This window comes from Copadichromis virginalis, linkage group LG13 (genome assembly GCF_057382275.1).
Source record: "Copadichromis virginalis isolate Kocher_CV1m ecotype Utaka linkage group LG13, C_Virginalis_male_GT1.1, whole genome shotgun sequence".
NCBI classification, from domain to species: Eukaryota; Metazoa; Chordata; class Actinopteri; order Cichliformes; family Cichlidae; genus Copadichromis; species Copadichromis virginalis.
This window is the reverse complement of record NC_140630.1, coordinates 1647782-1662642: the sequence shown is the minus strand read 5'-3', so window position 1 is coordinate 1662642 and position 14861 is coordinate 1647782. Positions and strand designations below refer to the sequence as shown.

General features: G+C 50.5%; 1 protein-coding gene across 1 annotated transcript in view; it reads left to right on the top strand.

Annotated features, from left to right (window-relative positions):
* The window catches only part of ppp2r5d (protein phosphatase 2, regulatory subunit B', delta), a 37719-nt gene that overhangs the window by 2985 nt on the left and 19873 nt on the right, over positions 1 to 14861 (top strand). Inside the window, exons 2-7 of the mRNA XM_085476842.1 lie at positions 337 to 429; positions 5553 to 5727; positions 6241 to 6440; positions 6532 to 6642; positions 11640 to 11732; positions 11821 to 11951. Of these exons, the coding sequence (XP_085332968.1) occupies positions 337 to 429; positions 5553 to 5727; positions 6241 to 6440; positions 6532 to 6642; positions 11640 to 11732; positions 11821 to 11951 (803 nt within the window). The remainder of the gene's footprint in view (positions 1 to 336; positions 430 to 5552; positions 5728 to 6240; positions 6441 to 6531; positions 6643 to 11639; positions 11733 to 11820; positions 11952 to 14861) is intronic.

The window sequence follows — 14861 nt, the reverse complement described above, 5'->3', positions numbered from 1 at the left end:
CAGAGAATGGGGGTGAGAGAAGACTCCAAACCTCCCTCCGCCTGCTCATTGTAGTGTTGATGCATGTGTGTTCTAAGGTGCATTTAAAACCCAGGAGGGCATGGAGCTACCTGCCAGAGAGCGGGTTACATCATCACGCCATAACCCCCGCCGGGCTGACACTGATGCAGAATAGAAACAAAAATGTTGGGCTGTGACGCTTCCTCCTCTTCCTCGGTGCTCAGTAAACGTTTCATGTTTCAGCTCAGCTGATTTTCCTCGGCTCTGGTGTGAGTTTGTTCTCACAAAAATCAAAACAAGATCAGCTGATTTATGTTTTTCTCTGTGTGGGAACAGGAAACGACCAAATCTGCCAAAAGCAGCACGAAGAACAGCAGCAGCAACAGCGGCGGTGGCGGGAAGGATGTGACCCCGGAGAACTCGGATGAGGTGAGTGCCGATTTGGTCACATGGCAGCGAGGAGCTGATATGAAAGGTTCCACTTTAAAAAGTCGAGCTGAAGCTCTGCCTGTAGTGATTATATGCAGAGTAATAAAGGTGAAAGTAAATATACTCAAGTACTCCCCCTGCAGGCTGCAGGTATCCCTGCTAGAAATGGTAAATGGCCTGCATTTGTATAGCGCTTTTCTAGTCCCTAAGGACCCCAAAGCGCTTCACACTACATTCAGTCATTCACCCATTCACACACTGGCGATGGCAAGCTACATTGTAGCCACAGCTGCCCTGGGGCGCACTGACAGAGGCGAGGCTGCCGGACACTGGGCGCTCTGACCACCACCAGTAGGCAAACATGGGGTTGGTATCTTGCCCAAGGATATTTGGCATGCAGCCAGGAGGCAGCCTGGGATCGAACCAGCGACCTTCTGATTAGTGGCTGACCTGCTCTGCCACCTGAGCTACAGCCACCCCAGAAACAGACAGAGGGTTAAAATACAGCAGCTTCATCAGGTTGTGTGAAGTCAAAGCCTGCCTTCAGTTTTCAGGCCCCTATTCTGTGGAAGCAGCTGCCAGTTTGGATTCAGGAGACAGACACTGCAGCTGTGTCCAAATTCAGGGGCCGCATCCTCCTGAGGACCTGGCCTTCTCGGTCTACGTGGGCCGCAGGGCCGTGCAGAGGTTTAAAGGGGCGGGTGCTCAAGCCCCTCTAGCCCCCCCTCTGCACGTGCCTGGTGGGCCGGGTCCTCCGAAGGCCGGAAGTGCGAGGCTGTGAAATGTGACTTCAGATTAACGTCCCGGCTGTCTCGGTGGAGTTTAATAAACTCGTCCGTCTGCTCCTTGCTGGCGTAAACTCTCGGCTGTCTCACACTTCTGTTTAATCAGTTTTCTGTTTGACGTTTTTTCAGCTGTGTGAAAACTATAACTTTAATCTCAGCCAAACCGATTTACTCAGGAACAAATCAAACACTGAAAAAAGCCAAACAACAACATTTTTAAGTTATCCGAGTGACTCATAAATCATGGTTAACCTGAGTAGTGAAGACCACGGAGGGTTTGAAAATGATGTGCACTGAATCATTAGTCATTATTAATCTCTGTCTCTCTTCCACATCATGTCTTTATCTTGTCTTCCTCCCCTCACCCTAACCGGTTTCTCAGATGGCCCCGCCCCTCCCTGAGCCTGGAGGTTTCTTCCTGTTAAAAGTTTTTTCTTTCCACTGGCACCAAAGCGCTCGCTTACAGAGGGTCACATAATCGTTGGGTTTTCTCTGTTATTAACACAACAGCATCAACTTCCGGCAATTTCCATGCCGTAAAGAACCAACTTTCCGTCTCCGTGTACATCCCTAACTGTGATGGGTGGAAACACTGTCTCAATAAGCCATTGGTTATGCAAAACCCAGGCTGTGGCTTTGGGCGTGGCTACTACAACATCTTCCTGCTATCAGGGTCTTCACTGTACCATCACAAAGAGGTTTTGTTGCCTCGTGAAGGAAACAGTTTTTAATGTGAGTCCTTGTTGACACAAAACGTCATCAGAGGCTGAGCAGTTTTGGGTTCTTTTTCTAACTTGAATGCTCTTTTCGTTGTTGTTTTTTGCTGTCTACTTGGTATATTTGTATCCTTTTCCTAATTTTTGTTTCCAACACTTCGACATGACCCCAAGGCCCGCTTCCACGGACTACTTCCCCGAGGAAATACTCCGTGGACACGGAAATCGAAAAACTCACAATAACAAGGTAACCAGGAGGGGATAAAAGAAGAGTGGGGTGAGAGCCAGACTAAAGAGGGAGACACACAAACAACGAGCGCTCCGGTCCATTATCCTCGCTAATGTGCGGTCTCGCCGCTCCAAGCTGGACGAGCTGCAAGCCTGCGTCAATCACCTGCATGGGTACAGAACTGCCTCCGTTCCGGCATTCACAGAATCGTGGTTAAACAACAGCGACGACAACAGCGCGCTGCACATTGATGGCTTTTCACCACCTCTTCGTCTGGACAGAGACCGCGAAGCAACATTGTGGCGGCGTGCGTCTGTATGTAAACAACAGCTGGTGCTCTACAGTCACTGAGGGAGAAGCTGTGCACGACAGACATCGAGCTCTGGCTGTTTCCCTGCGCCCCTACCACCTCCCCAGAGAATTCCCACAGCTTTTCATCATCCTGGTTTACATCCACCCCTAAGCTGATGCAGCCAAAGCCACAGAGTACTTCACCAACACTCTGTACAAACTGGAGCAGTTATCAACGGACTCTCCCAAGTTCATCCTGGGTGATTTCAACCACTGCTCCCCTGACAAGTCGCTTAAAGGATACCAACAGTATGTTTCATGCAGCACACGTCAGGGGAAGACTCTGGATAAATGCTACGGCTCTGTACCAGATTCATTTAAAGCTCCACTCCTCCGCCCTCTCGGCTCAGCAGACCACCACACCATCCTGCTGGCCCCTGCTCACACCCCAGTCATCAAGAGGATTAGAAAGGTCACCAAAACATCAAGCAGCGGACAGAGGAAAGTATCCTCACCCTACAAGGATGTTTCGAAGCCACTGACTGGGGCAGCCTTCTGTCTCCCTCTGATGACATCGACAATCAAGTCAACACGGTGACATCATACATCTCCTTCTGTGTCCTCAAAAACAGTCTCCATCTACCCCAACAACAAACCCTGCATCACCAACGAGCTCAAGGAAATCCTTTCATAAAAAAAAGAGGATTTTCTTCACCGGCTCTGCTCTGGATTAAAAATGGTAAATGGCCTGTATTTATATAGCGCTTTTACTAGTCCCTAAGGACCCCAAAGCGCTTTACATATCCAGTCACACTGGTGATGGCAGCTACATTGTAGCCACAGCCACCCTGGGGCGCACTGATAGAGGCGAGGCGGCCGGACACTGGCACCACCGAGCCCTCTGACCACCACCAGTAGGCTACGGGTGAAGTGTCTTGCCCAAGGACACAACGACAACGACTGTCCGAGCCGGGGCTCAGACCGGCAACCTTCCGATTACAAGGCGAACTCCTAACTCTTGAGCCACGATCGCCCCGGAGGTCGACGGGGAGGTCAAGAGGCCATAAAAACTGTAACTGGAGTATAAAAACACAGTTGAAACCAAATTCACCACAGGGGACCTCCGCTCAGCCTGGCAGGGCCTCAAAACCATGGCCTCTGTGAACGCTGCGGTCACCACCCCCAGAACCATCCAGGTGGAGGGCAGCAACCCCTCCTCCCTCCCTGACGACCTCAACGCTTTCTACACCAGGTTTGAGACGGACAACATCACCCAGCTTGAGGAGTCCAGATCCTCAGTCAAACCTGGCAGCTCTGCACTCACCTTCAGGACTGAGGACGTGGTGAGAGCCCTCAGGAGGACGAGGGAGAGGAGCTCAAGCGGCCCTGACAACATCAGCAGTCGAGTTGTGAGGCACTGTGCAGGGCAACTAGGAACTGTGTTCTGGACTCTATTTCAACCCTCAGTCGACAGTCACACCGTCCCCCAGCTGTGGAAACACTCCAGTCATCCTCATCCCCAAAAGAAACAACACAAAGTCTCTGAATGATCTTCATCCTGTGGCCCTCACCTCCCTGGTGATGAAGGCCATGGAGAAGATCATAAAACAGCACATCGTAAGAGCAACTGGTTAAATATGCTGACGACACAGTTCTCCTGTCACTGCTGTCAGGCCCTCACAGCACCACGGGCCCGCTCTGCAGGAGTTTGTAGAGTGGTGTGACAGCTCCAAACTTGAACTGAAGGTGAGCAAAACCAAAGAGATGGTGGTGACCTTCTCCAGTAGGCAGAGGGATCTGGCTGCTTCAGTCACCACCACCATCCACAGGAAACCAGTGGCGGTAGTTGAGGAGTACAAATACCTGGGAACCATCTTTGACAACCTCCTGAAATTCTCTGCCAACACAGAGGAGATGCCACCAACAGCTATACCTCCTTAGGAAACTCAACTCCTTTGGAGTCAGCACCCCCATCATGTTGACTTTTTACGATGCCTTCCTGGAAAGCATCATGACCTCCATCAGCTGCTGGTTCCCCTCCCTCAGCCTTCATACAGGAACAGACTGCAGCACACTGCATCAGTGTGCTCTACAGTCATTGGCCTGTCATTGGAACTCTGGCAGGTTTTCAGCCAACAGGTCCTTAGACAGGCAGCCAAAATCATCAACGACCCCTCTCACATTCTTCACCCCGCATTTCAATGGCTCCCCTCTGGGCGACGCCTCCGCTGCATTTCCTGCAGGACTGAGAGGAGGAGGAGCGCCACCTTTGTCCCCACAGCCACTCTGCTTTTTAACTCCAGCAGATAAGAACATTTCCCACAACAGAAACTACACTCTTCTTATTCTACCGACACTTCATTCACTTTTAGTCACTTTAATTTTAAAACTGTGTAATTGTAAAACTGTATATACTGTATATTCTATGTATTTATTATTTCACTCTTATTGCCTGTTCTTATTGTCCTTATCTTCAACGTTATGCTGCACTGTTGTTGGTTAATTGCCCCTTGGGGATAAGTAAAGTCTTCTGATTCTGAGACATTCCTCGCCACCACACGCCACCCATCAGTACCATGATGTAGACACGTGGTATCAAACGGCCCTCGGAGGCTCATTCAGGGGAGCAGGTACAGCAGGTCATCTGATAATCAGAAGGTTGGTGGTTTGATCCCTGGCTGCACCAGTCTGTGCCACAGTGGCCTTGAGCAGGATGCTGAACTCGGAGCTGCATTGTGAGTGTTATATAGAAACCGCACACTCAGGGAGTGTTTAAGAACCAGTCTGTTCAGAGCAACACAACTCTTCTGATTCTGTCTCCATGAAGCCTCTGTGACTCTCACCTGTGTGCACCTTTTCATCACTCTGATTTAGTGAGCGGCTGCTGCAGGTTCTTACTCCACTGCAGCTAACCTGAAAATAACTGGTATTGATAGTTGATCAATACAGCACAGAGGTCCAGAACGGGAAGTGCCATAGATTCAAGTCAGATATTGAATGGCTGGTGTTTGTTCATTAACATCAGCGACACAAACGGATAATTAAATATCGGCTCGCTGTTTCCTCTGAAACCTGTTTTATAACCTGTGCGTGTGTTATCAGTCCCAGCAGCAGAGCGGCAGTAAGCGTCCCAGTAACAGCACGCCGCCTCCCACCCAACTCAACAAGATCAAATACTCCGGAGGTCCTCAGCTGGTGAAGAAAGAGCGCCGCCAGAGCTCGTCCCGCTTCAGCCTGACCAAAAATAGAGAGTTACAGAAGCTGCCCGCCCTCAAAGGTAACACAGTTCCAGCTTAAACATAATGCAAACCCAAGTTAAACTCATCTTGAACCAGAACTAAACCTGGTAGTGTCACTCAAACCTGCTGCAGGAGGGGTCTCAGCTGACTGCAGCAGTGGAATCTGCTGACTGCAGCAGTGGAATCAGCTGACAGCGGCAGTGGAACCATTTACAGTAGAATCAGCCGACAGTAGAATCAGCCGACAGTAGAATCAGCTGACTGCAGCAGTAGAATCGGCTGACAGTAGAATCAACAGCGGTGGAATCAGCTGACAGTAGAATCAGCTGACAGTAGAATCAGCTGACAGTAGAATCAGCTGACTGCAGCAGTAGAATTCTCTGGCTGTAAATAGAACCAGGTGATTGGCTGTAAAGCATGTCAATGGTAGCGCATGTGCTTCATCAGTCGGTGGTTCTGGTTGGCTGGACCTTCATCACATTTGGTGAGATCACTGATGATGTCACCACCACTGTGTGTTGTGTGGTTGTTTTTGACTCCTCCCCTCTCAGACGCACCACCGATAGAGCGAGAGGATCTATTCGTGCAGAAGCTGCGTCAGTGCTGCGTGCTCTTCGACTTCATCAGCGACCCCCTCAGCGACCTCAAGTATAAGGAGGTGAAAAGGGCGGGGCTTAATGAGATGGTGGAGTACATCACGCACAACAGTGAAGTGGTGACTGAGTGCATCTACCCCGAGGCCGTCATCATGGTGAGAGAATGGTCTCCACCACAGAAGAACTACTTCTGGTTTGTTACTCTGTAATTAAAAAAAATAATTTTCTTTTCTTTTTTTTGTTCAGTTTTCAGTCAACGTGTTCCGGACTCTTCCTCCGTCCTCCAACCCGACCGGAGCAGAGTTTGACCCTGAGGAGGACGAGCCCACGTTGGAGGCGGCGTGGCCTCACCTGCAGGTACTTCCTGTCTGTTAAAAGATGCAGTGTTTGTGGCATTTGTGAGCTAATGCTAAAAACTAGAACCATCAGCAGACACTTAGAAACCTCAGAAAACGAGAGCCAGGCATCACATGGAACCACAGAAGAAGAGAAGGAGAGGGAACCATAGACACATGAGCTTGGTAAACATTACTTCCTCTCTGGACGCTGCTCTGATTTCTTAAGCTAATCCACGCAGGAAGCAGTGAGCAGACCATAAACACAGTCAGTGACACTGCACAGTGTTCCAGCTCAGACCCAGACACACACTCAACAACATAGCTGTGCAGAGAGGACCTCTACACTGGAGACACCAGACAGTTCATAAACACGGTCACTCTGAGGACACCAATGTCCACATGTAGGACAGAGAAGACAGATGGTTTGAAAGAGGAGTGAAAGAAGCATCTATGTTCACTGTGAATGTCCATCTTTGAAAAGAGGGCGGGGCTTACGACACCAACTTTCTGCCATCTATAATCCAGTTTTGAGATCCTTCCCAGATAACTTAATGCCCACTCACATCCTGGGCCATCTGACCTCAGGAAATCACATGATAGGGTGGGGCCAGGTTTCACAGTGGGTTCACCTAGAGCAGGGTGATATGACCAAAAATATTTATCACAATATACATTTGAAAATTTGCGTAACGATATAACTGACGCTCCTCCTTGAATCGCTACCTTAACGTGGTGGAGGGGTTTGTGTGTCCCAGGGATTCAGGGGCTATGTTTTCTGGGGGCTTTTGCGCCCTGGTAGGGTCTCCCATGGCAAATTGGTCCTGGGTGAGGGACCAGACAAAGAGCGATTCAGAAGACCCTTATGAAAAGAATATCGAGGGAACAGTTTACCCTGCCCGGGATAGGGTTACCGGGGCCCTGCCCTGGAGCCAGGCCCGGGGAGGGTGCCCGAGGGCGAGCGTCTGGTGGCCGGGCCTTAGTCCATGGGGCCCGGCCGGGCACAGCCCGAAGAGGAGACATGGGCCAATCCTCCCGCAGGCCCACCACCCGCAGGAGGCGCCATAGGGGTCGGGTGCATTGTGTGACCCCCGGCTGCCAAGACTGGCAATAGGGACATGGAATGTCACCTCTCTGGTGGGGAAGGAGCCTGAGTTAGTGCGTGAGGTTGAGAGGTACCGGCTAGATATAGTCGGGCTCACCTCTACGCATGGCTTGGGCTCTGGAACCAGTCTCCTGGAGAGGGGCTGGACTCTGTCTCAGTCTGGAGTTGCCCCTGGTGAGAGGCGGCGGGCTGGAGTGGGTATTCTAATATCCCCTCGGCTTGCTGCCGGTACGTTGGGGTTTTTCCCGGTGGACGAGAGGGTTTGTTCCCTGCACCTTAGGGTCGGGGAACGGGTCCTGACTTTCATCTGTGCTTATGAGCCGAGTGGCAGTTCGGAGTACCCAGCCTTCTTAGAGTCCCTGGGGAGGTGCTGGAAGGTGCTCCACCTGGAGACTCTGTTGTCCTGCTGGGAGACTTCAATGCTCACATGGGTAACGACAACGAGACCTGGAGGGGCGTGATTGAGAGGAACGGCCTCCCTGATCTGAACCCAAGCGGTGCTTTGTTATTGGACTTCTGTGCTAATCACAGTTTGGCCATAACGAACACCCTGTTCGACCATAAGAGTGTCCATAAGTGCACGTGGCACCAGGACGCTCTAGGCCGTAGGTCGATGATCGATTTTTGTAATCGTATCACCAGACCTACGACCATATGTTCTGGACACTCGGGTAAAGAGAGGGGCTGAGCTGTCAACTGATCACCACCTGGTGGTGAGTTGGATCAGGTGGCGGGGGAGGATGCTGGACAGACCTGGTGCACCTAAACGCGTAGTGAGGGTGTGCTGGGAACGTCTAGCAGAGGCCCCGGTCCGCGAGATCTTCAACGCACACCTCCGGCAGAGCTTCAACAGCATTCCGAGGGAGACTGGGGACATTGAGTCCGAATGGACCATGTTCAGCGTCTCCATTGCCGAAGCTGCTGCATTGAGCTGCGGCCGCAAGGTGGTTGGTGCCTGCTGTGGTGGTAATCCCCGAACCAAATGGTGGACACCAGAGGTGTAGGGAGCCACCAGGCTGAAGAAGGAGTCCTATCGGGCTTGGTTAGCCTGTGGGACTCCGGAGGCAGCCGACAGGTATCGACAGGCCAAGCGGAATGCGGCTCAGGCAGTGGCTGAAGCAAAAACTCTGGTGTGGCCTCTCGGTTCGGAGAGGCCATGGAAAAAGACTTTCGGACTGCCTCAAAGAGATTCTGGCAAACCGTCAGGCGTCTCAGGAGGGGAAAGCGGTGCTCTCTACCTGCACTGTGTATAGTGCTGGCGGAGCGCTGCCGACGTCAACTGAGAAAATTGTCAGGCGGTGGAAGGAATACTTCGAGGACCTCCTTAATCCCACTGACACGTCTTCCGAGGAGGAAGCAGAGTCTGGGGATGAGGGGAATGACCCGCCAATTTCCGGGGGCGAGGTCACTGAGGCAGTTAAACAACTCCTTGGTGGCAGAGCCCCTGGTGTTGATGAGGTCCGCCCCGAGTTCCTGAAGGCTCTGGACGTTGTAGGGCTTTCCTGGTTGACACGCCTCTGCAATGTTGCGTGGAGATCAGGGGCAGTACATGTGGACTGGCAGACCGGGGTGGTGGTCCCCATCTTTAAGAAGGGGGACCGGAGGGTGTGTTCCAACTACAGGAGGATCACACTCCTCAGCCTCCATGGGAAAGTCTATGCCAGGGTGCTGGAAAGGAGAGTTCGTCCGCTAGTCGAACCTCGGATACAGGAGGAACAATGCGGTTTTCGTCCTGGTCGCGGAACACTGGACCAGCTCTTTATCCTCTCCAGGATACTTGAGGGTGCATGGGAGTTTGCCCAACCAGTCTACATGTGTTTTGTGGATTTGGAGAAGGCATTCGACCGTGTCCCTCGGGGTTTCCTGTGGGAGGTGTTGCGGGAGTATGGGGTGTCTGGCCCATTGCTACGGGCCATTCGATCCCTATACAACCGTTGCAAGAGCTTTGTTCGCATTGCCGGCAATAAGTCGGACTCGTTCCCGGTGGGTGATGGGCTCCGCCAGGGCTGCCCTTTGTCTCAGGTTCTGTTCATAATTTTTATGGACAGGATTTCTAGGCGCAGCCAAGTGGCGGAGGGCTTTCGCTTTGGTGGCCTCAGAATCTCATCTCTGATTTTTGCGGATGATGTGGTTCTGTTGGCTTCATCAGGTGAGGGCCTCCAGCTCGCACTGGAACGGTTCGCAGCCGAGTGTGAAGCAGCGGGAATGAGGATCAGCACCTCCAAATCTGAGGCCATGGTTCTCAGCCGGAAAAGGGTGGAGTGCCCACTCCGGGTTGGGGATGAGTTCCTGCCCCAAGTGGAGGAGTTCAAGTATCTCGGGGTCTTGTTCGCGAGTGATGGGAGAAGGGAGCCGGAGATCGACAGACGGATTGGGGCTGCAGCTGCAGTAATGCGGACGCTGCACCGGTCCGTCGTGGTGAAGAGGGAGCTGAGTGTAAAAGTGAAGCTCTCAATTTACCGGTCGATCTACTTCCCTACCCTCACCTATGGCCATCACTGTGGGTAGTGACCGAAAGAACGAGATCGCGGATACAAGCGGCAGAAATGAGCTTCCTCCGAAGGGTGGCTGGCCTCTCCCTTAGAGATAGGGTGAGAAGTTCGGCCATCCGGGAGGGGCTCAGAGTAGAGCAGCTGCTGCTCCACATCAAAAGGAGTCAGCTGAGGTGGTTCGGGCATCTGACAAGGATGCCCCCTGGGCGCCTCCTGGGTGAGGTGTTCCAGGCATGTCCCACCGGGAGGAGGCCCCGGGGCAGACCCAGGACACGCTGGAGAGATTATATCTCTCGGCTGGCCTGGGAACGCCTTGGTGTTCCCCCGGATAAGCTGGAGGAGGTGGCTGGGGAGAGGGAGGTCTGGGCCTCTTTGCTTAGGCTGCTGCCCCCGCGACCCGGTCTCAGATAAAGCGGATGAAGATGGATGGATGGATATAACTGACGATATAATTGACACTAGACAAAATACTTTACAATTCCACAACTTTATTAGTGCAAAAAACCCATCAGTGTATTTTCACTTAACCCTTTAAGACCTACCATAGAACCAAGTCCACCAGGATTGATTTTAAGTGCGCCATATTTTCCAAACAACACGGTAATAACGACGGCCCGCTAGCATGCTCTACCAAAAATAGTGCTTTGTTGTATATATGTGACGGATGAAAGCTAAACCAGTTCCACACCACTGAAGTTGCAGCATTTTTACAAACCAGTTCTGGTTCATCCGTTTCATTCAACGATCCGCTCTCGCTCTTCTCATTCTGCGTCACTGCCATGTGCGTATGTAAACAAAGGCACTGCGCATGTGCGTTTTACCCATATTCTATCGCCATATTTGATTTTCCTATCGTTGCCCAAAATTACACCGGTATTACCATGAACGGTATGATATAGCCCAGCCCAAGGTTCACCTGAAAATGTGGCTGATTGTGACCCACACCTGTTCACACCTTGGCTCGTGTGATTAGGCACAGGATTCATAGGGGGTCAGCGACCCTCTTGGGGGGGACACTCCCACAGGGCTTTAACCTGTGACCCTCCACCATTTGACCAAAGAACTGAAGAAGTTTCTCAGATGAAACTTAAAGAAGTCAAGATGCTTTTCCCCCCAAGCTCCTTGGACTACGATGACCTGGATGACTGAGAACCTTCACAGATGGCTAAGGAGCTACAGCCTCCTGTGTCCCCATCCACCCAAAAGCCCCCCCCCCCCCCCCCCCAAAAAAAAGAGTGGTGAAATGATCAGTTTTTACATTAGCTGTGATCATGTTTATTCCTGCTGTAAGGCTGAACATCCTGGTCTTTGCCAAAGCTGCACCTGTCAGAACATGACCTGTTTTTGTCCAAAGACCAACACGTGTGTGTGTGTGTGTGTGTGTGTGTGTGTGTGTGTGTGTGTGTGTGTGTGTGTTCACAGCTTGTGTATGAGTTCTTCCTTCGCTTCCTGGAGTCTCCGGACTTCCAGCCGAACATCGCCAAAAAATACATCGACCAAAAGTTTGTACTGTTGGTAAGACGTCAGCTGTTAGTGTTGGTGTCAGAGTTCAGGTGTGGCAGGTGTGACCTGTGGACCTCTGACTCGTTGAATTGTGTTGAAGCTGCTGGAGCTGTTTGACAGCGAGGATCCCCGAGAGAGAGACTTCCTGAAGACCATCCTGCACCGGATCTACGGCAAGTTCCTTGGCCTCCGCGCCTACATCCGTCGCCAGATCAACAACATCTTCTACAGGTTAGAGTCCACACACTCGGACAGAGCCACGGGCTGTTTGTCAATACTGAAGTACGCAGGTCCGTACTTTATAATTTCACACCGGAGTCCAGACTTCCTGTGAACACGGTGCAATTGTTCGACAATATTTGCAATACAGAATGACACGAGACATAAAACAATTCCACATGATGTAGTAGATTTCTTTAAGAAACAAAAAATATACTTTTTTAAAGTACTTAGGCAAAATTCACTTTTACGTGTTATCTGTTTCATAATGTCTAATAAGCTTCATACAGTTAAACACAATCACTACATGACAGAAACACAAGCTTCATCTCTCTTAATAAACATAGTACACATGTATGCCTGAATAAAAACAAACAGGTGGGATGTTAGAACACTTTTATTTTTATTTTAGTAAACACTCAAAACCTACAACAGAGAGCTGCTAGTGTTTGGAAGAGAACTGAACAAATGTTTAAACTATAATCTGATCATTGTTGGAGCAGCCTTCAAGATCTCCACGTATTAACATCTGTTTTTGTTCCCGGGCAAAATGTTCCCAGATATCCGAAGGTTACAGCTACATTCTCGCTTAAAATATCTTAAAGGTTTACTTTGTGTCACAGAAACAGTCATGTTTCGAACCTTTTAGCCACTCTCCTCCGCCTTTGCCGCTTTTTTCTTTTGGACAAAATGCATTCTGGGATATTTGGCTGCACCAAGTCCACACTTTCATACATTACTGGGTTTTTCCTGTGAGCCAGAGCCAAAGGAGCATGGCTGTCACTGAGATTAAAACTTTATCCCAGGTTCATGTGTTTGTGATATACAGACACAGCTGGAGGACCGAGCTTTGGGCTGTTTGATTGAATGTGATCCTCGGAGAAGAGATTAGAGCAAAGTGAGCTGCAGCTGCTCTGTGTGCTGTGCAGTTGTCCTGTTTTTGGTTGTCTTCGGTCCAGATGCTGTAACCACCTATGATCACAAAACATGTCTAAATCCCAGTTTGACAGTGACCAAGATGATCCAACAACTTACCAATCAACGCAGCCGTATGTACGTGGGAATCTACCCTGGTTACTCAGCGTTCCTCTCCCCAGAAGATGCCAGACGAGGAGCAGGGAGGTGTGCCCGTGCGGGTCAGAACTCACCTGAAACGTCTGATCATCGCTCTCGGGGTGATGGGTTTTCGACACTTGGAAACTGTTGGACTGTCTGTGGAATTAAGGCCAATTGCTTCACCAGCCGTCACGGAGCATCCCACACATGGCGGGGGATGTGCGATTGTGGAGGTGGCCTGCTGGAACGGGACGCGGCCTCAGCGTGCAAAGATCCGAATGGCTCTGTTGAATGCTAGATCGCTGGCTAACAAAACTTTCCTTCTCAGGGACTTTTTTGCCATCCCGGACTTGGATTTTCTGCGTTTAACTGCAACGCGGCTTCATGCTGGTGAGTCTGCTCATTTTTCCGAGCTTCTTCCACCCAGCTGTTCTGTTTGTAGGTCCCTGCAGACGTCTGTGCTGGAATAGCTTCCATATTTAAATCCAGTTCTCAGTGTTGTCAGGTCTCGGCAGATCTTTCGAGCTGCAGCAGGTTGGAGTTAAACTCTTCCTCCCCTGTGCTTTGTACGGTTGTTTACTGACTACTAAAGAGACTACTAAATCAGTGACTTTGGTGACTGGTCTCATACTAAAATACAACTGTTTTTTAAGATTCGTGTTTGTTGTGAGAGTGGACTGCTGGTTAAAGACTTTGTGTTCCTACACAAGAAAACCCTGGATGTGACACGGCTATATCAGGCTGTTTCCTGTTTTCAGCCCCGGCTCTGCAATAAAGCTAGCATCCTCTGTGAGACGTGTGCACATAGTTAGTCCTTCAAGTGTTGCAGATTTTATCACTGCTTTTAAAAACTATGACTTTTGGACTTCCACGCAAGCTTGACTACCGAGGACCGTATTTCCGTGCACTGCTGTATTGGCTGTATTTTTTTGCCCCTTTTCTAACCAAATGGACTAAACCGTCCTGTCAGGGACCGGCCGGCGCTCTAAGACCTACAATCCCTGGAGAGCAAGCTCGATAACCTAAGAGCAATAGTCACCTTCCAACGTGACATGAGGGACTGCAGCATTCTGTGCTTCACGGAGACATGGCTGACCCTCACCGTGCCGGACCATGCCGTAACTCCGTCGGATTCATTCTTTGTGCTCCGCGCGGACAGAACGGCAGAGTCGAACAAAACCAAAGGTGGAGGAGTGTGAAAGTGGTGTGATGCCAGGAGCATTTCTACTCTTTCCAGCGGCTGCTCCCCACATCTGGAATTCCTGAGCATTAAGTGCCGCCCTTTCTATCTGCCCCGTGAGTTCACCTCGATCATCGCCACGGTGGTCTACATCCCACCGCAAGCGGACAAAGGTATGGCTTTGTCCGAATTACATGACATGCTGAGTTCGCTTCAAAACAAGGACCCCTCATTGTAGCAGGAGACTTTAATAAAGCAAACCTCAGACAAGTCATGCCGAACGTTTACCAGCATGTCTCGTGTCCGACGAGGGGGGATCGAATTTTGGACCACTGCTACGCGCCATACAAGCAGGGCTACAAAGCTGTCTCACACCCGGCTTTTGGGAAGTCTGACCACAATGCCATCTTTCTCATTCCGCAGTATAAACAAAACATACGGAGGGAAGAAGTAACCACAAGGGAGGTGAAATATTGGTCTGCCCAATCAGAAGCTACGCTACAGGACGCACTCAACGACGTAGACTGGGACGTGTTTAGAGCACGTGCAGTCGACATCAATGAGTTTCAGGAAGTAGCAGTTAGCGCAGGGCTATATGGCCAAATATATTTATCACAATATATATTTGAAAATTTGCGATAATGATATAATTGATGCGAGACAAAATACAACTCCACAACTTTACT